The 23961-nt window shown below is 53.3% G+C and overlaps 1 protein-coding gene across 4 annotated transcripts in view; it reads left to right on the plus strand.

Moving 5' to 3' along the window:
- Positions 1–15740: 15740 nt before the first annotated feature.
- STRIP2 (striatin interacting protein 2) overlaps positions 15741–23961 on the plus strand; it is a 51464-nt gene continuing 43243 nt past the window's right edge. Inside the window, exon 1 of one of the 4 annotated variants that reach the window (XM_084808933.1) lies at positions 15741–15860. In XM_084808933.1, coding sequence (XP_084665059.1) covers positions 15759–15860 — 102 coding nt within the window. In that variant the 5' untranslated portion in view covers positions 15741–15758. Of the gene's footprint in view, positions 15861–16060; positions 16872–21336; positions 21597–23961 lie in introns of those variants that run through there. The other 3 variants (XM_084808931.1, XM_084808932.1, XM_084808934.1) reach the window with 3 other exon arrangements.

Here is a 23961-nt window from a genome sequence, read left to right on the forward strand (position 1 = left end):
TACAAACAATTCCAACAAGAAGAAAAGGTAGAAGACAACAGAAGAAGCCAATATGGCTTCACAAAAAGCGTAGAGATGACCTGAAAACAAAAAAGGACACATATAGGAAGTGGAAGGAAGGCCAAGCAACAACGGAAGAGTACAGGCAGGTAGCACAGAATCGCAGGGATGGCGTTAGGAAGGCTAAAGCTGAGAACGAGCTGAGGTTAGTGAGGGATGCTAAAGGCAACAAAAAGGCTTTCTTCAGCTACATGCATAGTAAAAGACAGAGGAAAGAAATGGTGGTTCAGCTATTAAATAAGGATGGCAAAATGATAACAGTTGATAAAGAAAAGGCAGAAGTGCTCAATTCCTACTTTGGCTCAGTCTTCTCCGAAAAGAGGGTCTATGAGCCCCCTGGCAAAGGTGAAGTACAAGTTGAAGGGGCAGGATTGTAGCTTGAGATCGATAGGCATATGGTCAAGGAACACCTCATTACTTTGAATGAGTTCACATCTCTAGGGCCAGATGAACTGCACCCTAAAGTAATAAAGGAACTGGCAGAAGAGCTCCCAGAACCGCTGTCTATTATCTTTGAGCAATCATGGAGGACGGGTGAAGTGCCAGATGACTGGAGGAGGGCTAACGTCCCTATCTTCAAAAAGGGTAAAAAGGAGGAACCTGGGAACTACAGACCAGTCAGTCTGACACCAATCCCTGGGAAAGTTCTGGAGCAGATGATAAAGCAATCCATCTGGAAGCACCTTGAAAATAATGCAGTGATTACTCGAAGCCAACATGGATTTGTCAAGAACAAGTCCTGCCAGACGAATCTGATCTCATTGTTTGATCGGGTAACCTCCCTTGTGGACCATGGGAATGCTGTGGACATAATATATCTCAGCTTCAGCAACGCTTTCGACAAAGTGCCCCATGATATCCTGATGAGCAAACTAGCTCAAAGTGGGCTAGGTGAAACGACGATCTGGTGGATCCACAGAATCAGACTCAAAGAGTGCTTATCAATGGGATCTTCTCAAACTGGGGAGAGGTAACAAGCAGCATACTGCAGGGCTCAGTCCTGGGCCCAGTGCTCTTCAGCATTTTTATGAATGACTTGGAGGAGGAGGAGGTGCAGGGAATGCTGATCAAATTTGCAGATGACACCAAATTGGGCGGGATAGCTAATACTTCGGAAGACAGAAACAAAATTCAAAGTGATCTGGATAGACTGGAGCGCTGGGCAGAAAACAACAGAATGACACTTAATAGGGGCAAATGCCAAGTTCTGCACCTAGGAAAAAGAAACCAAATGCACAGTTACAAGATGGATGATACGTGGCTCAACAACAGTACAAGCAAGAAGGATCTTGGAACTGTCGATCACAAGCTGAATATGAGCCAACAATGTGATGTAGAGCATTTGCAAAAAAAGCAAATGCTCTACTCAGCACTGGTTAGGCCTCATCTGGAGTCCTGTGTCCAGTTCTGGGCACCGCACTTTAAGAAGGATGCAGACAAACTGGAGAGGGTTCACAGGAGGGCAACAAAGATGATCAGGGACTGGAAACAAAGCCCTATGAAGAGAAACTGAAAGAACTGGGCCTGTTTAGCCTTGAGAAGAGAAGACTGAGGGGAGATAGGATAGCGCTCTTCAAGTCCTTGAAAGGCTGTCACAGAGAGGAAGGCCAGGATCTCTTCTCGATCATCTCAGAGTGCAGGACACAGAATAATGGGCTCAAGGTACAGGAAGCCAGATTCCGGCTGAACATCAGGAAAAACTTCCTGCCTCTTAGAGCCATACGACCATGGAACCAATGACCTAGGGAGGTGGTGGGCTCTCCCATACTGGAGGCATTCAAGATGAGGCTGGACATCCACCTGTCAGGGATGCTCTGACTTGGATTCCTGCACTGAGCAGGGGTTGGACTCGACGGTCTTATGGGCCCCTTCCAATCCTACTATTCTATTATTCTAATTGTTACTAATAAACTTATGAAATGGAAAATTTTCTTTGGAAAAATGCAGCACTGTAAAATTTTCCAACCCACATCACAGCTCCGAACAAGTTGAGCATGACGTTAAGTGTGAGGGGGGAAGAGAATGCTGCTCTCACTTCATATGAGGGCTCCCTGCCTTCATAGTTTCCCTGTGTTAAGATGTTTAAAACTTTAGGGATTAAGTATTCCCATTTGTGGGGAGGATGAAAATGCACCTAGGGGAGCAACCAGAAAACAGGCCCTGAGGTGTGGCGCTCTGTGCTTTTGGAAAGAATCCGATGTGTGTAGGAAACTCTCTGGCATCGTGCATAGTTCCTAGGAACTTCTCAAGAATCACATGTCTTCTACTCCGGCCTGCTCCTTCTGGTGTATCTCAAGCTTTACTGAGACGAGTGGGAAATGTAAAGCCCAAAATGGCCCTTGAGGATGTTGTGCTCTGCCTTAGTTCATCACCTAAAAACTGCGAGTAGCAGTGACCTGTCGTGAGAACCACTGTGCGGCTAAACTGAGTCTGTAAACCTCCATATACATAGTAGCATGATAAAGATGGAAAATGTCAGTTCTAGAGCCCTGGGCTAGTAGATGAGAAAAAAGCAAAGGGAGCAGCACTTGGCATGTCTTGGCTCTCGCAGAAAGCATGCAAAGTCAAGCATCACTGGTCTTGAAAACATACTTGAAGGGGATAGGTTGTTGCACACCGTCATTATTAGTGCAAGTGGGAGAGGGGGACTTGGCACACTTGCTTCTGACTCATTGGATACAAATCAGGAAGTGATGTTGAAGAACTTCACAACTGGCTACCTTGCTGGAGTCATCTGAAAGGGCACTTGCGCATGGAGTTGGTGCCACCGTTGTTGTGTGTGTCATGCAAGTGCTTCAGTGGGTGGTCACCTGCGGGGGGGTGGGATGCTTGACCCAGGTTAGACAGTTGGCACCTTCTAACTATTTTACAAGCTGCCCCTTGGCGGTCTGCCTCCCACTTCATGCAGCAGATGCATGTACAGTTGGTACACCATTAACTTGTCACGATGAATGCTTGAAAGTGTGACGGAGAGATGCATTTCTGATAACATATGATTTGGATTGGGTCCACCTTTGTGCAAGCAGTCATCCACTGGAGCAACAGACTTCCTCGTCCTCTCCTCCCACCTGCAGTTCCCTGTGTGTGCCCCAAACCTTCTGTGGAGGGTCCCCCAACTCTCTGGAGCAGGTTTGGGAAGGGGGCTGCGGGGGGGGGGGAGATCCATTCCACTAGCAGACAACCAGCATTGGATCCAACCCTTTATTTATGGCATCGATACAGACTGCCCAATAACCATGCTTGTTGGCTGGCTCTCAAACATAAAATACTTGAAATACAATTATCATAAAATACCAGACTGAAGCATAACATTGTCACCAAACCATTTTCAAACTATAACTCGGAATACAGTATAAATAAACAGCGGAGTAAAAGTTAAGATTACAGATTTTTAAGCCTGGGAGACTAAAAAAAAGTCTTCACCTGCTGCTGAAGTGACCATCAAGAAGGTGCCAGGCAAGCCCCTCTTGGGGAGGGCATTCCACAGCCAGGGGATCACCACCGCAAAGGCCCTCTCTCTGGGAGTGACCCACCTTCACTTTGGACCTTTGAAAAGCTCCCCCTGGTTTGGGGTAGGAATATCTGGGAGCAGGACCGGCCCTGCAATGAGCCAAGATGAGCAACATGGCTCAGGCGGCAGATCATGTCCACCCCCCACAGGGCCACCCATCACTGCTGCCACCACTGCACCACTGGTGTCACAGTACCCCCGTCCCCTTCCAGTGCAGCTGCTGCCTACCAGGCAGCCATGGAGTGCTGCTGTGGCAAAGACTGCCTGTGACCATGGGGGCTCTGAAGCGTGCCCTCCCCGCATGCCTCTCACTGGGGGCTTTCCTCAGAGCAATGTCTCGTCAAGGCGGCCTCAGGGAGCAAAAAAAAAAAACAGGGGGGATGGAGGGAGGGATGGAAGCAGGGCAAACCCTCTTCCAAGTGATCATTAGGGGACCACCCCTTTCTTGTCTCTCTCTCTTCCTCCCTGCCCAGCAGATTGCTGGGGTAAAGTCACATCACCCCATCTGAACTGATCCCTTGTAGAGGGCTTCCCCCCCACCCCATTTTTCACCCTCCTCCTCTCCCTCTTGGCTCCCCCCCCCATTGCATGAAATTAGTCTGCCTACAGCGCTCAGTCTCCCAAGGTGCCTATGTGTCTCACTGGCTTTGGACAAGGGTAGCCCAAGATGGCGTTCTCCCAGGCAGGGCCAGCACAAGACATTGCTCTGCCTGAAGTGAGGAAGACCCTCCATCCGACTCCCCCCCCCCCACTTGCCTTTAAAAAAGGTGTTCACTGCCACATCAACGAGCACAGCGGCTGCACAGTGGGTTTCGGGCCCATCTCGCCTCTCTGTTCTGCATTGTGGGCGAGAGGGTGCGAGGGGGGTGCCTCGTGCCCGTGCACCCGGCGCTTTGCTGCAACAGCAACCAATACTGTGTAAAGCGTAAAGGTCTAGATCCAAAGTTGAGTTGAGCGTGTCCAAGCCAAGCTTTCAACCAGGGGTGCAGGACAAGCGTGGGTGGGGTGCTGGGTGACCCCGCCCACCCAGCCCTCCGCAGGTCAGGTGAACTTTAAATGTATCTGTCACCGATGCAGCAAAGCAGCAGTGCAGGCGTTCTCTGGGGCCACCTCGCCAACAATACACGACTCTGAGGAAGGCCCCCTGACTGATTGCTCCCCCGCCCCGGGGGGCATGTGGGCCTCAGTCAAAACAAGGACTGCTCTGGGCTTTAAAGGTCAAAAGTAGCCCTTCGAACTGGGACCAGAAAGAGACTGGAAGCCAGTGCCATTAACGAGGCAGTGGCGTAATAGGATCAAATTGTCTGGTCTCCGTTAAAAATCTTGCAGCCCAGTTTTGGACCGACTGCAGTTTCTGAACTGTTTTCAAAACCCCACATGCCATACAACGGAGGCACATTAGTGGGATACAGCCAGTCATGACTTCCTGGTTCATGTCATCCCCTCCCCAGACTGAGAGCTGCTTCTCCCCTTCATGAATTCTTGCCATGTTCAAGGGACATTGGTATTGGCAGGCACTATCACCCCCATGCAGACTGAATTGGTCCTAAGTGGCGTTTCTGAGCCCAACTAATGGATGGCCTTGGAGAAACGGGGAGTGTTTTGGCTCTTGATTGAATAGCATTCCTTCCTGTTCCAAAACAGCCTTTGGTGAATCTTAATTGTGTCTTGGAGCAAAGACTGTTTAGCTTGTTTTGCCCTTGGAAGACAAATTGCTTTGGAAGGGGGTTCCTTCAAGCCAGCAAATGCTAAAGTGGGAGAGGAGGCAGCAGGACCGCTTTGGAAAAAGGCAGTGGTGGCTTCCTGGCAGGGGGAAGGGAGCGTACAATTCGCCACTTCACCACCTGAGGCAGGGGATTCACCCCGCCTTATGCGAGGGCCGGTCCTGTTGCTGTGGGTTAGCAAGAGATTGCAAAGACAACTGGAGTCCGGATGGCCGGGGTGCACGCAGACTGTGTATGCCAGTCCCAGCCAGATGTGTGTGCCACCTTGTTCCTCCAGTTGATTGCCTGAAACCCAATTAGACTCAGCTGCATGTACACCACACCAACGTTCATATGTGCAGAATCACAGAGACTGGGTATGGATGTGCCCATTGCTACTTTCCATCAGACTGTGGATAAAAGCAATTCAAGTAGTAAGTTCCTATCTACAGAGTTTAATAATATATGTCTTGTAGGATTCCATCTTTTGATGTCATATTTGGGAGCTATTGGGAATGTGATGCATGGATCTGGTATTGAGGAATTCCTGGAGCTGGGGTGTGGGTCATATAAGGACAGGCAAAGCATACTCATGTGCTGTTCGTGGCCACTTACTGATATCAACAGCCATAAGTGCTGTATTCATAGCTGAAGTACCCTACAATACACTACTACGATATTGCAGAGGTGGGAACCACTAGAGGAGCACATATTGTCTTCAGTCTCAGACATCAATAAACACACCACAGCAAAGACCATAAAGAGAACAAAGAACCACCCCCTACACCACCCAGTGAAGGAATGGAGACTGACAACCCAAGGAAACCTTGCCAGATAAATTCAATAATTCTACAGATCTTGTCCAAAATGCTTGAAGAAACTAAATAAATTCTTGAGCAAGATTAAAAGAACAGCAGACCTTTGGATTATGTGCCTTCACATGGTTGATGATGGGCAGAAATGCCTGGAAACTGGAAATTATATTTGCAGAGAATTGAACTAATGCTTCCTTTTTTTTGTTTTTTTTTCAAATGCTGGACACAATGTGCCAGATGATACATTCAGCAAACAACAGAAGGTAAAGACAAGTAATTAGAAGTAAACAAGGCATTCTGGGAAAGTATTTTCACATTAAGGGCGCAATCCTGTGCATGTTTAGATGGGAAAATGTCCGAGAATTCCCATGCTGGCTGGAGAATGCTGGGAGTTGTAGGACTTTTTTCTAATTAAATATGCATAGGATTGTGCCTTAAGGCAGCAGAATATGACCTGGAGTATAGACACATATGTTCGTAGAGCAAACGCTAATGCAATCATCAAAAAGCCAAGGAGGGTTGATTGGGGGGGATGATGGAAAGCCCACGAGCGCTGTGGATTGTGAGCCACTCGGCATGCAGCAGTGTACATTAACAATGTCTCTGCAGAGAGCTTAACACTGCATGTCTCCCTCCAATTGTTGATGCTGCAATGTACCACCAGTACAGGGTTCATGTTCAGTGTTTGGTATGGAAAACACTTGGAGTGTGCAGCCGGTCTCCGGCACAATGGGAATGGCAACATTGTCATGGATATCTTCATCCAATCGCCACCAAAGAAAGAACTGGCACCACAGAAATGGCTCAAGACTGTTCAGTGCCCGTTGACAAAAGTTGCAGTCGATGATGTACATGCCGATCTTCACACAGCACAATCAGTGGCTATTAGTCCCGATGGCTCTGTGCTGCCTCCCATGTCAGGGGCAGTCTGCCTATGTACACCAGTTGCTGGGGAGCTTGGGCGGGAGGGGGCTGTTGCACTCGTGTCCTGCTTGTGAGTCTCCCATCGACAGCTGGCTGGCCACTGTGTGAACAGAATGCTGGACTAGAATCATAGAATCCTAGAATAGCAGGGTTGGAAGGGGCCTACAAGGCCATCGAGTAGTGCAGGAGAAGCCACCACCACCACCGGGGAAGAGGCGTGCTTGCTGCTGCTGGGCCTGCTGCTGCCGCCGCTGGGCCTGCTGCTGCCGCCGCTGCCACCACCACCAGGCCTTCCCTGTGGACTTCTGCCTGGCAGACCGCCAGTCCCTGCAGGACCAGGCCCCCAGGTACCGAGCCAGCTGTGCTGCTCCACCTGCCCCTCCCTGGAGGGGCTACATGAGCTGGCTGGCTGAGGTGGCCTGGGAGAGCCAGGGCCTGCAGGAGAAGCCACCACCACCACCACCACCGGGGAAGAGGCGTGCTTGCTGCTGCTGGGCCTGCCGCCGCTGCCACCACCGCCACCACCACCACCACCAGGCCTTCCCTGTGGACTCCTGCCTGGCATTTTTAAGGGGATTTTAATTGTTTTGTTTGTTTTATTTTGTTGGGGGGGATTTTGTTGTGTTTTTAGGGGTGGGTAGCCTGCCTGATAGGCGGGAGCGAGGGGGCATGTGTCCGCCTGATGGAGGCAGTGGGGGGAGTGTTGGGGGCCAGAACATACCGAGGCTGGGCGGCAGGCGCTGGCGGAGCGCTAGGGGCAGGCCATGCCAGGTAAGGGGAACAAGGGAGAGATGTGTAGTATCTGTCCCCTGCTCCGGGCCTGTCCAGAGCCAAAGGATGGCTGGGGGAGGCGTGACTCCATCTTCTGGCCTTCGTTTGCTGCTCTGCAATGCCAGGTCTGTTGCCCAGAAAACCTCCCTCATCCATGACATGATCCTGGACGAGGGTGCAGACCTGGCATGTATAACGGAGACCTGGCTGGCCGAGGCTGCTGCTCCAACCCTTGCAGCCATGTGTCCAGCTGGATTTTCGTATGCACAGCAGCCGAGGGCTGGGGATCGGGGAGGGGGAGTGGCTGTTATCTACCGAGAGTCCTTGGTCTTCACCAGACCCCCTCTCCGGGAGACCAGGGTTGCTGAGTGCATGTACTGGAGGTTGGGCCCGAAGGGCGGTCTGGGGATTCTGCTCGTGTACCGTCCACCCCGCTGCACAACTGACTCCCTGGCCGAGGTGCTGGAGGTGGTCTCTGATGTGCGTGTACAGTCCCCTAACTTATTGGTGTTGGGGGACTTCAACGTACATTCGGAGGCCATCCTCACAGGACCACCTCGGGACTTCATGGAGACCATGGCCTCCTGGGAGCTGCACCATATTCTAACTGGGCCCACCCATGTAGCTGGTCATGCATTAGACCTTGTGTTTGTTTCTGAAGAAGCGGGGAGTGATCTGGAAGTCGGGGGTATATCCACCACCCCCTTGTCATGGTCAGATCACTATCTGGTGACGTAGGACTTCTCGGTTCCACAACCCCTCCGCAGGGGTGGAGGACCCATTAAAATGGTCCGCCCCAGGCGTCTTATGGATCCAAATGGATTCCTGAATGCGGTTGGGGATTCTCTGGGGCACACCAACGGCCACTCAGTCAAGACCCTGGTGGGTGGCTGGAATGCCGCAATCACTGGGGCATTTGATCGGGTGGCTCCGAAACGCCCTCTCCCCCTGAACAGGGCTCGGACTGCACCATGGTTCAATCCGCGGTTACGAGATCTGAAACAGGAGGTGAGACGGCTAGAGCGCCGGTGGCGGAAGTCTCGCTCCAAAGACGATCAGACACGGGCTAGAGCTGTATCTTCAGCCTATCACGTGGCGGTGAAGGCAGCAAAAAAGGAATATTATGCTGCCTCCATTGCGTCTGCAGAGTGCTGTCCCAGGAGGCTGTTCCAAGTGGTCTGGAGCCCGGTCGGTCCTGTGGCTCCGGAACCACTGGAGCATTCTAAGGCCTCCTGTGAGGCCTTGGCAAGGCACTTTGCAGATAAAATTGACCAGATTAGGTGTGTTACTCTGCACGCTGTGGATACAGTTAGTGAGCAAGAGGCGGCCTGTGGCAAACCGGTTTTGTGGGATTGGTTCCAGCTTCTTCCTCCTGATGAAGTGGACAAGGTGCTTTCATCTGTAAGGCCGACCACCTGCTTACTTGATCCTTGCCCATCTTGGCTCATTATGGGCTGCAGAGAGAGACTGGGTGAGGGGATCAGGGTGGTGGTGAACGCCTCCCTTGAGGAGGGAGTGATGCCATCAGCCCTCAAGGAGGCAGTGATAAGACCGCTCTTAAAGAAGCCCTCCTTGGATCCTCACGTTCTGAACAACTTTCGCCCAGTCTCAAATCTGCCATTTTGGGGCAAGGTGATTGAGCGGGTGGTGGCGGTGCAGTTGAAGGCACACTTGGAAGAAACTGATTATCTAGACCCATTTCAATCGGGCTTCAGGCCTGGGCATGGGACAGAAACGGCCTTGGTCGCCTTGGTGGATGATATGAGGAGGGCTCTGGATAGGGGTGAATGCTCCTTCCTTGTTCTCGACCTCTCAGCGGCTTTTGATACCGTTGACCACAGTATCCTCCTGGACCACCTGGAGGGGTTGGGCATTGGAGACACTGTATTGCGGTGGTTCCGGTCCTTCCTCTCCGGCAGGTACCAGAGGGTAGCACTGGGAGAGGAGGTTTCGGACCCGTGGCCACTTATTTGTGGGGTGCCACAGGGTTCCATCCTCTCCCCGATGCTATTTAACATCTATGTGAAGCCGCGGGGGGCTATCATCAGGAGATTTGGGGTGCAGTGTCATCAATATGCGGATGACACGCAGCTCTACCTCTCATTCAAATCTTCACCAAGGTTGGCCGTAGAATCCCTGTCCAAATGTCTGGAGACGGTGAGTGGCTGGATGGGGAGGAATAAGCTGAAGCTAAACCCTGACAAGACCGAGGTACTTTTGGTGGGAGACAAGAGGAGGCTGGGGGATGTTGACCTGGTGTTGAATGGGGTACGGCTACCCTTGAAAGACCAGGTCCGCAGCCTGGGGGTCATTTTGGACTCCCAGCTGTCCATGGAGTCTCAGGTGTCAGCTGTGAGCCGGACAACACTGTATCAACTCCATCTGATACGGCGGCTGCGCCCCTTCCTTCCTGACCATCTGCTCCCATCGGTAGTACATGCCCTGGTCTCCTCTCGTTTAGACTACTGTAATGCGCTCTTCGTGGGGTTACCCTTGAAGATGGTTCGGAAGCTGCAGCTGGTACAGAACGTGGCGGCTCGCCTGATTAAAGGCAGCCGCCGGCGAGATCACATCACTCCAGTGCTGAAGGATTTGCACTGGTTACCAGTTATTTTCCGGGCCAAATTCAAGGTGTTGGTTTTGACCTTTAAAACCCTATATGGTTCCGGCCCAGCCTATCTTAAGGAGCACCTCCAGCAACACCAGACAGGCCGCTTAACAATATCAGCCTCGGATGGCCTTCTCTCTGTCCCATCAGCCAGGACAGCTAGACTGGTGGGGACGAGGGAGAGGGCCTTTTCTGTGGTGGCCCCCACTCTGTGGAACTCCCTCCCTAGGGAACTCCGTCATGCCCCCTCTTTAATGAGCTTCCGTCGCGCATTAAAAACGTGGTTGTTCAGGCAGGCATTTGGGGTGGGTTAGGGTATTTAAAAAAAAAAAATTATGGTAGAATTTTATTGTTTTAAATTGTTTTATGGTATGTTGCACATCGCCCAGAGTGGCTGAGTGACCAGCCAGATGGGCGATTAATAAATTTAATAATAAATAAATAAAATCGAGTCCAACCCCCTGCTCAATGCAGGAATCCAAGGCAGAGCATCCCCAACAGATGGCTGTCCAGCCTCGTCTTGAACGCCTCCAGTGTGGGAGAGCCCATGACCCCCCTAGGTAATGGATTCTATTGTCGTATTGCTCTAATGTAGTTCTTGGCTGCTTTCCCAAGGCGGCTTACAGCAATAAAATACATAAAAACGGTTAAAATTTAAAAAGCAATAAAAACATAAAAACAACAAAAGCCAACAATAAAACCAGCAACAACAGCAGTCATATCAAGAAAAGGCCATGGTAAAGTAATATGTTTTTAAGGTAAAAGCCTGCAATGACCAAGCATGGCGGACCTCTAATGGCGACTTGTTCCAAAGATGTGGGGCCACTGCAAAGAAGGCCATCTCAGGTGTGGTCACACACCTAACTGCTCTCATGGGTTGGCAAATGAGAAGGGCCTCTTCTTGATTTTAGAGTGCTGGCAGGCTGATATGGGTGAAGACAGTCCTTCAAGTAACTTGGTCCCAAACTGTTTAAGGCTTTAAAGGTCAAAACCAGCACTTTGAATTGGGCTCAGCAATGCACAGGTAACCAGTGCAGCTGGCGCAGTATAGGCATTATGTGATCGAATTGCCTCGCCCCCACCAATACTTGGGCAGCCGCATTCTGCACAAGCTGCTGTTTCTGAACCATCTTCAAAGGCAGCCCCACATATAGCGCATTACAGTAGTCCAGCCTGGACGTGACTAGTGTGTGGATAACTGAGGCAAGGTCCGTCCTCTCCAGATAGGGCCGCAGTTGGCGTACCAGCCTAAGGTGGTAAAAAGTACTCCTGGACACCGCAGCCACCCGGGCGTCCCCAGTTAGCTCAGAGTCCAGGAGGACTCCCAGACTGCACGCTTGGTCTTCAGGGGGAGTGCAACCCCATCTAAGAGTAGTTGTAAACCTCCGTCTGAAGCAGTTGGTTTCCCAACCCACAGTACCTCAGTCTTGTCTGGAATAAGTTTCAGCTTGTTCGCCTTCACCCATCCCAAAACAGCCTCCAGACGCTGGTTCAAGAGTTCCACAGCCTCCCTGGGATGTGCAGATGGAAACGAGAGGTAGAGCCGAGTATCATCCGCATTGTGATTGCATTTATCTCCTGATGACTTCCCCCAGCAGTTTCATGTAGATATCAAAAAGTAAGATAGAACCTTGCAGCATAGGCTAATGGCCATGGGCTGGAACAGAAGTCCTGCAGCATCCCCCCCCTGAGAGCGCCCCTCCAGAAAGGCCTGGGACCACTCTAAAACCATGCCTCCCAAGCCCAATCCAGGTAAACTATTCAAAAGGATATCATGGTTGAAGGTGTCAAAAGTTGCTGACAGGTCCAGAAGAGCCAACAGGGTTGCACTCCCCCCCACATCCATTCTGCAGCGTAAGTCATCAACTGGGGCGACCAAGACTGTTTCCATCCCATAATCATAATCAGTCCCGAAACCTGGTTGGAATGGATCTAAGTAATCAGTTCCATCCAAAACAGCTTGGAGCTGTGAGGCTCACATGCTCCAGAACCGTTGGTGGTAGTTATCTGAAACCATAGGATCTAAATTTGGTTCCGTCAACAAGGGCCTCATCATAGCTTCTTTCAAAGCTGCGAGGACCTCACCATCCCTCAAGGAGGCATTTACCACCTCCAAGGTCCAGATATCCAGCCTAGCTCTGGCAGATTTCACAAGCCAGGATGGGCAAGGATCTAAAGGGCAAGTCCCCCAAGCAGTTTGTCTGTGTCTTCAAGCTGCACAAGCCAAAAGGCATCCATAACATGACTAGATGGTGCACCAGCCCCACCCACATCAGACTCTGTCAAAACAATGGACTCGATGGACCCTTGGTCTGATCCAGCAGGTCTCTTCTGATGGTCTTCTGCCAACTTTTTGGTCTTCTTTGTACTGTGGTTTGCAAACACTGCAGTGGTAGCAAGTTACTGACTCTTACCAACGAGGAAGAGGGCTAAGCAGTAAACTTGGCATTGAAAAACCAGCGCACTTGTCAATTGCTTCATTGTCAAGATTTGCATATAATATTTATATATAACAACTTTTTCACTATATAGCATAATGAGCATATCGGCATATCACCTATATCTGCCTAGATTTTGGTGTGATAAGACATTAGCTATACAGCAGATAGCTTGATGTTTCACGTTGGGCATGTTTTGACACTTCTCTTAGGATAAAGGCAATTCACATTTGCATTTCAGAGAAGCATTGTATGAAAAACAAAAAAGGTCACTTTTTTCCAGGCCCACTTCGTTGGTTCTAGATTTCGGATATTTAATATAGAACACTGTTCTGAGGAAAGTGCAAGTGGAATCATTTGGAGGGGTGTGTTTGCAGTTAGGCCTTCTCTATGCAGTGGGTCTACTGGGCGGCAACGGCAGCACTCGGAACTTCTCCCAAGTGTTGCTTCAAGGCCTAAGAAACGCGTAAGCCCCCCGGCTCCGGCTCCCTTGCTAGAGGGCTGGTGCTGCTGGCCCAGAGCCGTCCAAAGGGCTCGATGTGTCCTGGGAGTCGGCAAAGTTTTCAGAAGCACCAGGATCAGCTCGCCTTCTCTTCCTCCTGACTCCCCTTATCTGGGTAAGTAATGGAAGGGATCTGAATAATTCAACAGGGGAGGCTGGCTGAGCTCTGCTCAGTGGGGCAGGTGCCGCTGCCGGGTTTCATGGCGCAGCACAGGTGGAGGCTGTGAGTTGGCGGCGACAGGAACGTTTTGCTTGCTAGAAGCCTGCAGGTTCAGTCTCCGACAGCTCTGTTCAAGGCTGAGGTGTTGAGCCCTTGGCCCGCGGGCGGCATCTGCATCACCTCAGGTCCCACTTGACCCTCCAGGGTTCCCCAGGGGCCACAGCCCCTTCCCCTGGCCCCACCCCTTTCCTAATTGGTGGTTCGATTCTCCGCCTTTTGCACTCCCCCCCTTCTGAAAGGTTGAAATGGCCGTCCTGGGGCTTGGTTACCGGCGGTAAGAGCTTTAAGCTAAAATAGGCTTATATTTTTTGTATTTGGCTCCACCCCATTGCCTTTGGCTCCACCCACATTTGCTTTCGGTCCCGCCCAGCACTGTAATGCAGCCCCCTGAAAACTTCTCTGAAATGGAATTCGGCCCTTGGGGGGCAAGAGGTTCGACTCCCCTGGCTGAAAGCTTCTCCCTGAAAAATCATAGAGTCCTGCTGGACTGCGGACTTGATTTGACCGACTTGTCCTAAGATAGCCAAATAGTAAAAATACAAATCCATTGTTTCCCACCGTGGTGCCCCATTCTTTCTCCAAGCAGCTTATTATTATAGAAGCCTCCCCCAACCTGGCACCCTCCAGACGGTTGGACTGCAACTCCCATCATTCACAGCCAGCTGTCCATGCTGGCTGGGGGATGATGGGAGTTGTATTCCAACACTTCTGGAGGGTTCTGGGCTGAGGGAGGCTGGTCTAATCTGTTTTTCAAAGCCGCCTAAGGCAGAAGCACGATGAAAGTAGGTGGGGGGAAACCACCTAACAACAATGTTGTGCGGTAGGCTCAGGCGGAGGAGGGTGACTTGCCCAGGCCACAGGGCTCGGAACCGCACCAGGCTGGCTCTCTGGTACCCTGAGACGCTCCACTCAGGTGTGGACATGGACTCTAAACCTTGGGCCTCCAGCGCAGTGCCGGCAGACACCTCTCTTAGCGCCCGCCCAGCGGCCTGCCCCTCCTGATTTCCATTTTATTTTTAAAGAGTGTATTTCCTTATTATTAACTGGAAGTGATGCCCTCCAGCGCCACATGCCTTTGGGTTCAAAAGAGTGGCTTTGTGTTTTGGGACTGAGATCCCACATCTGCCTTCTACTGAGTTTCTGGGGCGAGTTACTTTTCCTTTAGTCGCACCACTTTGCCTTCTGGAAAACTAGTGTATTGTGACCGGCTGTGCCCACCATGCCGGCTGTTTGAGTGGGCAAGCACCCCCACCAGCAAGCAGCCATTTTGTGACAGTGCCCATGACACTCAACATTCCCTGGCTGCAAACTGCCTCGGCGCAAGGCCTGTGGCCCAAAGGAGGCCCCCACCACTGTGGCTGAGAGGGCTGTGCAAGCCGCGGACTCCTGCCCCCCCCCGCTTCCTTTGCGCTCTCCGCTGCCTCGGCCACTTATCAAGGCTCCGCCGTTCTTGTCACGCCAGCCCTCGAGGGCGAGCCCAGCCCAGCTCAGCGATGGTGGGGCGGGGGCGACGCTTTGTCCGAGTGCGGCGGCCAAGGGCAGGCCTGACCCCGTCGAGGGCACGGTCCGCGCGTCGTGTCCGCGGGAACGTGCTGAAGGCGGCAAGGCCGGACGCCGGACGCCCCGTGCGCCTCGCGCAGCCGACCCCGCGCTCTTTCGGGGGTCCCTCCGCTCCCGCCCAAGACAACGGCCCCTTCCTCGCCTGGCGCCCCGGACGTGTCAGACTGCAGCTCTCATGGACGCCGGCGGGCGGGGCGGGCGGGGCGGCAGCCCAGACATCCGGAGGGCCCTGGCCGGAGCGCGCGGCCGAGGGCGAAGGGCCCCGGACACCCCCGCCCCACCGCGGCTCGCTGCGCGGGGTCACCGCAGCCCGTGGCGGGAGGGCGGCTGCGGGCGCGGCAGCCCAGCACAGCCGCAGGCGCCGGGCCGGAGAGCTCCGGGCCCCGAGGGCGCCGCCCCGCCCCCCGCCCCCCGGCGCCGCGCCGCCCCGCTCCGCCCCGCCCCCCGGCGCCCCCCCCGGCGCCGCCCCGCTCCGCCCCGCCCCCCGGCGCCGCCCCGCCCCCCGGCGCCAATCGCCGCGGGGCGCGCGCCGGGGCCGCCCCGCGGCGGCGCGCAGCCAATGGGGCGCGCGGGCGCGGCGATGCCCGCCCGCCCCCCACGTGCCGGCCGCGCGGCGGCGGGCGCTCGCTCGGCCGCCGGCGCGCGGATGGACGAGGCGGGCGGCGCCGCTCCGCCGGGCAAGGGCGGCGGGGCGCCGCCCCCGGCGAAGGGCAGGGAGCCGCTGCGGGCGCCGCGCGAGGAGTCCGAGGTGGCGGGGCGCGGCGGGCCGAGGGCGGGGCGCGGCGCGGCGCTCGCAAAGTGGCCGGCGGCGCCTAGTGCCCCGCAGCGCAGCGGGGGGCGCGGACTGGGGGGGCAGGAGGAGCCGGCTGGGGGGGCGCCGGGGCGGGGCGGGGCGGGGCGGCGGGGGGAGCATGTTCCTTGGCGCGGGGAGGAGAGGAGCGCAGCCGCGGGTGGCGGGGGAGCTCCGCGGAACGGGCCGGGCGGGGGCACGCCGTGGGGCAGGAGTGCCCGGCAGAGCCGGGGGATCGGGGCCCCCAGAGAGACGTGGGGCGAAGTGGCGCCGCGCGCAGCCCGCCCCGCGGAAAGGGGGGCTTGGCGTGAGCCTGGGGAAGTGTGCGGGGGGCGGTTGTTGCAGGGACGCTCCTGGGACATCCGCGCGGGGCCCACGCTTCTTCCGCCGGGGTCTGCGCGGGGCCCGTGGCGGGGAGGATGTTCCCACTCGCATTGGACCTTGGCCCCCCGCACCACCCCTGTTCCCCATGCGGGGTTCTGAGCGCGGGGCGCCAGGGCCGAGGCCCCCCCCCGCGTCTCCCGGACCCGGCTGAGCCGTGCCCTCCGGAGCCGGGGGATCCTCCGTTCGCTGCCACCCCCCGCTGGCCGCCCTCCCGGCTTCGGCCAGGGATGGGGGGCAGGAGGAGCTTGCCTCGCTGGGGGGCGGCGGCAAGGTGGCGCTGCGCCCTCGCCAGCCTGCGCGCCCGCCGCTCCGCCTTGGCTGCCCGGGCTGGCGCCCCGCTGCCCCCTGCCGCGGGATGCCAGAGGCGGGCAGGCCCCTCGTGGCCACTGTGCAGGAGCAGCTGGAGCGGGGCAAGGCGGCCCGCGTGCCCCTCCTGCCATGGGGCTCGGGAGGAGGGACCCTTCCCTGCGCTCCTGCCGGGGCGATTCCTCCTGCGGAGGCTCTGGAGAGGGAGGCAGCCGCTGCAAGACGTGCGCGCCCGGAGGGATTCCTCTGCTCTGGGGCCGGGGGCTCGAGCTCAGCAAGGTGAGGAGCGGGTGCGCGTGCGTGCGAGGACAGGAGAGCACGAGCATCTGGCCAAGCTGGGGCAGGAGGTCTGCCCATTTCCCGGGTCTGTGTGGGTTGTGGGCTTCGCCAAGGCACCATGGAGACGGGCTGAAAATGGGGGCTGAAGCCCAGCGGCCCTGGTGGTGGGGACGAGCGCGTGGACTTCGCTGCAAGCCTTTGCGCTGATCTGCAGCTCAGGCTGTTCAAGCCATCCACCCCCAGGCTGTAGGCAGCCTGCCAGCCATGTAGATCCATCTCTTTTTCTGGTCCTGGATGAACCACAGATAACCAGGTGTGCATGCCATCCCTGGCCGCTTTGGTTGGTTGACTGATTATTTATTAGTAATACTTGTACAACACACCACATTTTTTGCCTCCCAAACTGTACGGGGGAGGACATTCCATCAGTTAGGTGCCACTACTGAGAAGGCCCTGATTTCAATGTGGAGACATTCTGTTGGTTGCCAAATAGCATTAATTAGCGTATTGCAGCTGTGCCTTCTAGATTCAGGATGGTTCTTTCTCTTCCTGCCATATTGCAAGGGCTTGGGGTGAATTGCGGGATATCTTCATTTCATTCTAACACTGCCTGGGGAATGTTTAAGCAGAGAGCTAAAAGGCAGGGAGGTTATAAATGAAACTGATAACATAAATAGACTTGTTTAGGGCTGCCCATTGACTTTTGCAGCACAGTGCAGATCTGAAGCCTGCAAAAGCCTGGGCCCAGGACGTGTGAAGGAATTCCTGTCACCTCCTCCAAAACATGCCTGCTTGCATGCCAGTATCTTCAGGAGAAGCCTGACTGGATACTTTTTTCTTCTGGGGTTCTGGGCTAACCCAGCTATTACATGAAGGTGCTTGGATGGTCTTCTGAAAAGAAAAACAATAGCAGAGTCCTGTGGCCCCTTAAGCTTTAGTGATGATCCCGGATATCTAATCAGTCTGTTGTCTTTTGAATTCTACAGTAAGAGCGTTGGGATGAAATTATGATATTATTTTTTGTTCTTCAAATTTGTATCCCACCTTCCCACCAAATGGTTCCCAAGTCAGCTGCCAACAATAATATAATAAAATAAAATATAAAACACAATAAATGGCAATAAGGTATAAAGTAAAAACAAGACAGGTGAAACATCAGTTTGAAAAACACACAGCTAGAACCAATTACAGTCTATTTAGAGATCAGCTCAGAGTCCAAAGGCCTGACTGGATAAAGACGTTTTTCGTCCTGGCGGACAGTCATCAGAATCAGAGCTCGCTGGGCTTCCCTTGGCAGGGAGTTCCAGAGCTGGGCGCAGTGTTCTAAATCATCTGAAGTTTCCAAACCCTCTTCAAAGGCAGCCCCACGTAGAGTGTGTTACAGTAGTCCACACAGGGTGTTATTAAGCCGTCTGTCGGTGTGGCCAGATCCAGCATTTCAAGGAACAGGCATAATGGTGTTTCTTTTCAATGCCAAAACCTGAGCAGCACGGACGCCAAATCCAGGAGTACGCCTAAAGTGCGAACCTGAGTCTTGCTGGGCACGCAGCCCCAGCAAAGACAGGTTGAGGCCCTAGTCCCTGCGCTGCCTTTCAGCTGATCCGGAGCACTTCTGTCTTGTCTGGAAAGAGAGTTGGTGTCATTAGCAGATTGGTGACGTGGACCCCCAAGCCCAGGCAGCCTCCCGCAGCTGGTTCATGTAGGTGCTACATAGCAAGGGAGACAAGGAGGAGCCGGGCGGGTGGGGCTCAGTGGTAGAGCGCCTCCTTTGCATGCAGAAGGTCCCGGGTTTGATCCCTGGCAGCAGCTCCAGGTAGGGCTGGAAAAACTCCTGCCAGAAAACTCCTCCTGCCGGTCAGTGTCGACAGTACTGGGCTAGGCAGACCAAGGGTCTGACTCGGTGTAGGGCAGCTTCCTAGCTTCCGCATAGACAAAAGGCCCCAGCATCATCTTTAGAAGCCTCCCCTCCGAGAAGGAAACCGCCATAAAGTGGTCCCCGCCCAGCCAGGGTTGATGGTATCAAAAGCCACGAAGCAGTCCAGTTGAACCAAGAGGGGTGCCCCCCGCCCAGTTCCCAGGTAGGCCATCCACCAAGACAACCAAAGTAGTCTCTGTCCTGTGCTGCTCTTGTGTTCTAAACCTTTGTGGGTTCCTGGGCACACCTTGAATTTTGAGGAAGTGTTATGAGCATGACAAAGAAAGCAGATGTCAGGTCAAACTCCAACAGCAGAACCTAAGCAAAGGTACAGACCTGGAGTTGCACCAGGGACCTGCAGGTTTTGGTGGCCCTTCATGTTCACCAACTTTGCTCTTGCCCCAAGCCTGGAAAAGGAGGGGGATTGTCCCATTTAAGATCAGGGAGAGTCACCCCGCCCTGTCAAATGGCGCCTTGAAGGCTGTTGGCAAGCAACAAGATTCCTTAATCCACCCTGAGAAACTCCAAAGCCGGAAAGGAGCCACCAGCTGTTCCTTGTTTGATGAAGATGTCTGTGCCAGGATGTGTGCCCCCCACCCCGCAGGACAGACTAGTTGTGCCCTGTAGATCCCAAATAGTCTGCCTTGATTTGTACATTTAAAATTAGTGAACCTCAAGAATTCTAGTAAAAAAATGGGGGGGGGGGTCAGCCACACAAGGTTGAAGCCAACCGCAAGGCCCTGCTGCTCCTGAGTTCTGGGAAGAACTGGACATCTGGTGGGGAACCTTTTTTCTTTAATTTCCGCATTCCTGACCTTATACGCCTTTGATTTTTACACACATTTCATCTAGCCAACTGTTCCTTTGTTGTTGGATATCTTTTGTGCAAAGGCCCTTGTAGTGTTCAAACAGCAGGAAAAATTAACTCTATTTGCTGTTCAAGGACGTGTCTGCTTTAGGTTTCTCTTCAGATAGTATAAATATCCCAGCTTTCACTAAAGTACATTCCCGCTTCTGAAAATCTGAAGGGGGTGGTGGCAGTGCAGCTCCTCTTAGCCTCCATCTAGGCACATGGGGCAGCCCAAGACAAGACAAGGTGGGGCCGTCTCCCCTTCCGTGTAAACACTGGGCAGGCAACTGAATGCCATTGGGACAGAGGCTCCCACTACTCGTGAAAGCAGCCAGCTAGCTTAGGGGGTGTAAGGCAGGCTACTTGGCACACAGGGTTGTCCTCCCAACACCTGGCTTGCCACCTCCCAGTGTCTGCCGCCTGAGGCAACCACCTCACTCTGCCTAATGGTAGGGCTGGCTCCGTAAGCAAGTAAGAGGCCTCCCGGACCATGCCAAAGGCACCTTTGGTCCAATGTTCTCCCAGCAGCCCGCCAACAATCTGGGGGCATGATGGCTGTTGCTCTTCTGTCTCCAGCAACTGGTGCTCAAAGCTATTCTATTTCCGAACATGGAGGTTCTATTTTGTGATTGTGCCTAATAGCCATTCCCTCATTCAGGTGTCTCGTCAAATCTACCCTAAACTGACACCCTCCAGATGTGTTGGAGCGCAACTCCCATCACCCCCACCCAGCTGTTGGCCATGCTGGCTAGGAGTTGAACATCTGGAGGGTACCAGCTTGGGTACACCTGGTCAAATCCTTTTTTCAAAGTTACCTAAGCCAGAACCACGATGACAGTAAAACCAGGGTATGCCTTAAAATATCTCTAGATGTCTTTGCTGAAGCAAAGCACACCATATTCTAGGCATGTGGTCAGAATTTCTTTTAGGGATTTCTTCCTTTGCAAACCTCATTGAAACAAATCAGAGCTGCTTGTGCAGGAGAATTTTCTGGAGGATTTGGCCTGACAACTGTAAGATGGTTGTGGTTGCCCTGTTTCAGGACTGAACAGTATGGAGTTTTCTGCTGTGCAGAGTTCAAAAGCCGAGCTTCTTAGGTTGAAGCTGCGCATTTTGCCACACAGCTCAAGTTGTTGAGAATGAACGTAGTAACCCTTTGTAACTCACTTCGCCCCTTAGCCTGCATGGCCTTTGCTCTTGGGCAGTGCTGGCCCTTGCAGTTTTGCCTATTGCAACATACTGGGAAAAGAGCCTGCACCAAGGTGATGTAACTTTAATCTATTAAAGTTCCCATCAATTTAACTTTTTTAGGTTACTGGGCTTTGTAACCCTTTGTAATGGACAGAATTTAGATGCTAAAAGAACCCGTGGCTGACAAATCCATTCTGCTACTTGAAACTGAGGCAGTTTTCCTCCTGCTGTTCCTGCAATTGCATTTGTTGTGCTGACGGACTCTGCGAATTACCTGAGTTCTTCCTAGTACGCAATACCCCAAATCTCGCTTTGTCAGCAGTCCGTGCCTCCCCCTTCCCTCCCACCTCGTGAGTGTTTATTCTTTGCTGTGCGTTATGCAATCACAGCTTTCTCAGAAGATACTTGGCTACAAATCACAGTTGGAGCGGGGCACTACCCGAGCCTGGGAATGGGGCGTGCTGGCTTTGTTGAGTTTCTGCCTCTCCCACTGCAAACTCCCTGACTGCCGAGATCCTTGTGGAAGCGTTCACAGCGGTGTGTGCGCTGGGAGGATGTGACTGCCCCCTTGCGTGGCTCCGTCCGTGCCAATTATGCTGGCACATAATGCTCTTGGGTGGAATGAATAACTTGGCGGCTGTTTTCTTCCACGCAGCCATTGAACACATGCTGGAGTCTGTTCTGTGCTGGGAGATGGCTTCTGAATATGGTGTGCTCTGGGTGGGTTACCTGTAAGCGTAGGTGAAACCTGCCGTCTTGCAACTGGAAGGTACATAGGGATGCTGGAAGCTCTGCTTTACGCCCAGTCAGACCGTTGTTCCCGTTCTCAACCTGCTGCACTCCAGACTTGTCAGACTACAACTCCCAGCATCCCTGGCCAGCTGGGATGATGGGAGTTGTAGTCTGACAAGTCTGGAGGGCACCTGGGTGGAGAAGGCTGGTCTCAACTGATTGGCAGTTGCCCTCCAGGGTTTCAGGGAGTGTTTCTCAGCCCTACCTGGCGATTGAACCCGGGCTGAGCACTGAACCCGGGAACTTCTGCATACAAAGCAGAAACGCTTCTGCTGAGCTAGGAAAGCTTCCCCTTCCATTTTTTTTTAAAGCTTTCCTATATCACTCCCAGAAGGTATGTATGTTTTTTTGAGTGCATCTCTCAGAAGTGTGTGTGTGTGTGTGTGTGTGTGTGTGTGTGAAATGCAGCTTTACTATCTAGGGGCAATTTTATGTGTTCAGCAGAATCAAGTGGTGAAATTTCCCCTGCTCTGTCTCACTTCCTCTGGACTGCAGCACTAGCAGGTGGGAGAATACCATTCTTTAATGCTCCCTTATGGAAGGGGCTGATGCCATGTGCATAGAAGGGGCAGTCATGAGCACATCAGGCGGTCTCCGTGTCCATGCCTATCTGGGATGACCTTTCTTAGACCTGACGAGCATATGCAGCAGGGCCAGGTGGCACAGCTGTTTGACTGTATCACTTCAGTCTGTAGTGGATGGTTTGCTTCTTTTTTGGGGGGGTTACCCCACTAAAAGGGAAGAAAGCTCTCTGCACATGGAATATTTGTGCTTCAGGAAGAGGGCTTTTTGGAGCCTCTCTCCTTGATACGTGAGGATTTGGTCCAAGGCTGGTATCAAGGGTAGGCCTGGTTGGGCACCTGCTGAGGGGCCACTCCCCAGCAGGGGCCCGCTGGAAAGAGCGCCCGGAGTGGCCCCTCCTCTCCCCCACTGCAGCCTGCTCGTTCCGCTGCCTCTCGCTCCGGCCCAGACGACAGCGGCGCTGAGGAGGAGGAGCAGGAGGCCCCCCCGCCTGCTTCTGCCCTGGCTGTCCGCCTGTCAAGCGAGCGAGCGGGAGCGAGGAGGAGGAGGCGGGCCCCCGCGGAGGGTGTCTTGCCCAAGGGCCCTCAAAAAACTGGATCCGGCACTGATTTGGTGTGTTTGTCTTAATGTGTAGGGCCCTTCAGACATAGGATCTCTCTCCCCTACCCCAACTCTGCAATCTCTAGAGGTCCAGTCTAGCAAAAGTGTTACTAATATGTCTCTTGGTTCTTCTGAGTATCTGAATTAAGTGATGATGAGAACTTCTAAAGGTCATGTCTGATTTTAGCCTGCTCTCCTGTCCTGTTTCTGTTGACTGAAGTATTCATTGTGCTTTAGATATTAGTTTTGTTCCTTGCCTATGCTGAAGGGCATCTACAATTTGAGAATGTGAAATTTAAATACCTGTTAATAAGTATTCCACTTCAATCCTCCAAATCTGTGGCTTTGTCCTGCTATTATAATTATTCCACAAAGCTGGCGGCGGACAGAGTCCCACTGCTGGCTTTGGGCAAATGGTTCTCCTCACTGTTTCAGTTCCCTTACCTGCAAAATGGAGATAGCGGCCTACCTCATAGGGGGAGTAGGACCAACAAAGTTTGAACAGCACATTGCAGACAACGAAAGAGCTATATAGATGAACTGTATTTTCTAAGAGGGATGAATGTCGCTAATGCTGTTGAAAACCCTCTTTTTTGTGGTGGTCTTTCTCCTCTCCCCCACCCCACATTAATTGCTAATGCCCCTTTAATGTTCCATGGGGGAAGGGGACCCTGGTGGCAACAACGTTGTGTACAAGGGAGACTGCAGAGGAAATACAAGCAGGGGGCCGTCACCTGAGCTGCAGTCCTCAGCATGCTTACTTGGGAGTAAGCCTGACTGAATGCCGCTGAAGCAAGTAAACCTGCTTAGGATCAGGTTGTATTCCTCTAAGAATGACACAATTCAGTGGAGGCTGGTGACTCTGATGTCAGTGGGCGGTGAATCCCCTCCAGGTTTCAGTCAGAACTTGAAAGGAGCTATCCAAGGTGGGAAGCTCCTTGAGAGTTCTGACTGGTTCTACTGAAACCTGGAGCAGATTCACCACCCACTGACACCGGAGCCACCAGCCTCCACTGACACAATTTGTCAGTGCTGTATTTTGCTGGACTCTGTATTGGAAATGTCCCCAATTGTAGGGCACCTGCCAGATGTGTTGGACTACAACCCCCAGCATCCCCCAGCCAGCCATGCTGAGGGTTACAGTCCAACACATCGGGAGAGCCCCAGGCTGCTGTATTCCCTCTTTCCCAGGAGATGGCAGGAGCTGTTTGGGGCTAATC

Source organism: Heloderma suspectum, chromosome 7, assembly GCF_057233095.1.
Source record: "Heloderma suspectum isolate Gila_16-S chromosome 7, 16-S_ref, whole genome shotgun sequence".
Lineage (NCBI taxonomy): Eukaryota > Metazoa > Chordata > Lepidosauria > Squamata > Helodermatidae > Heloderma > Heloderma suspectum.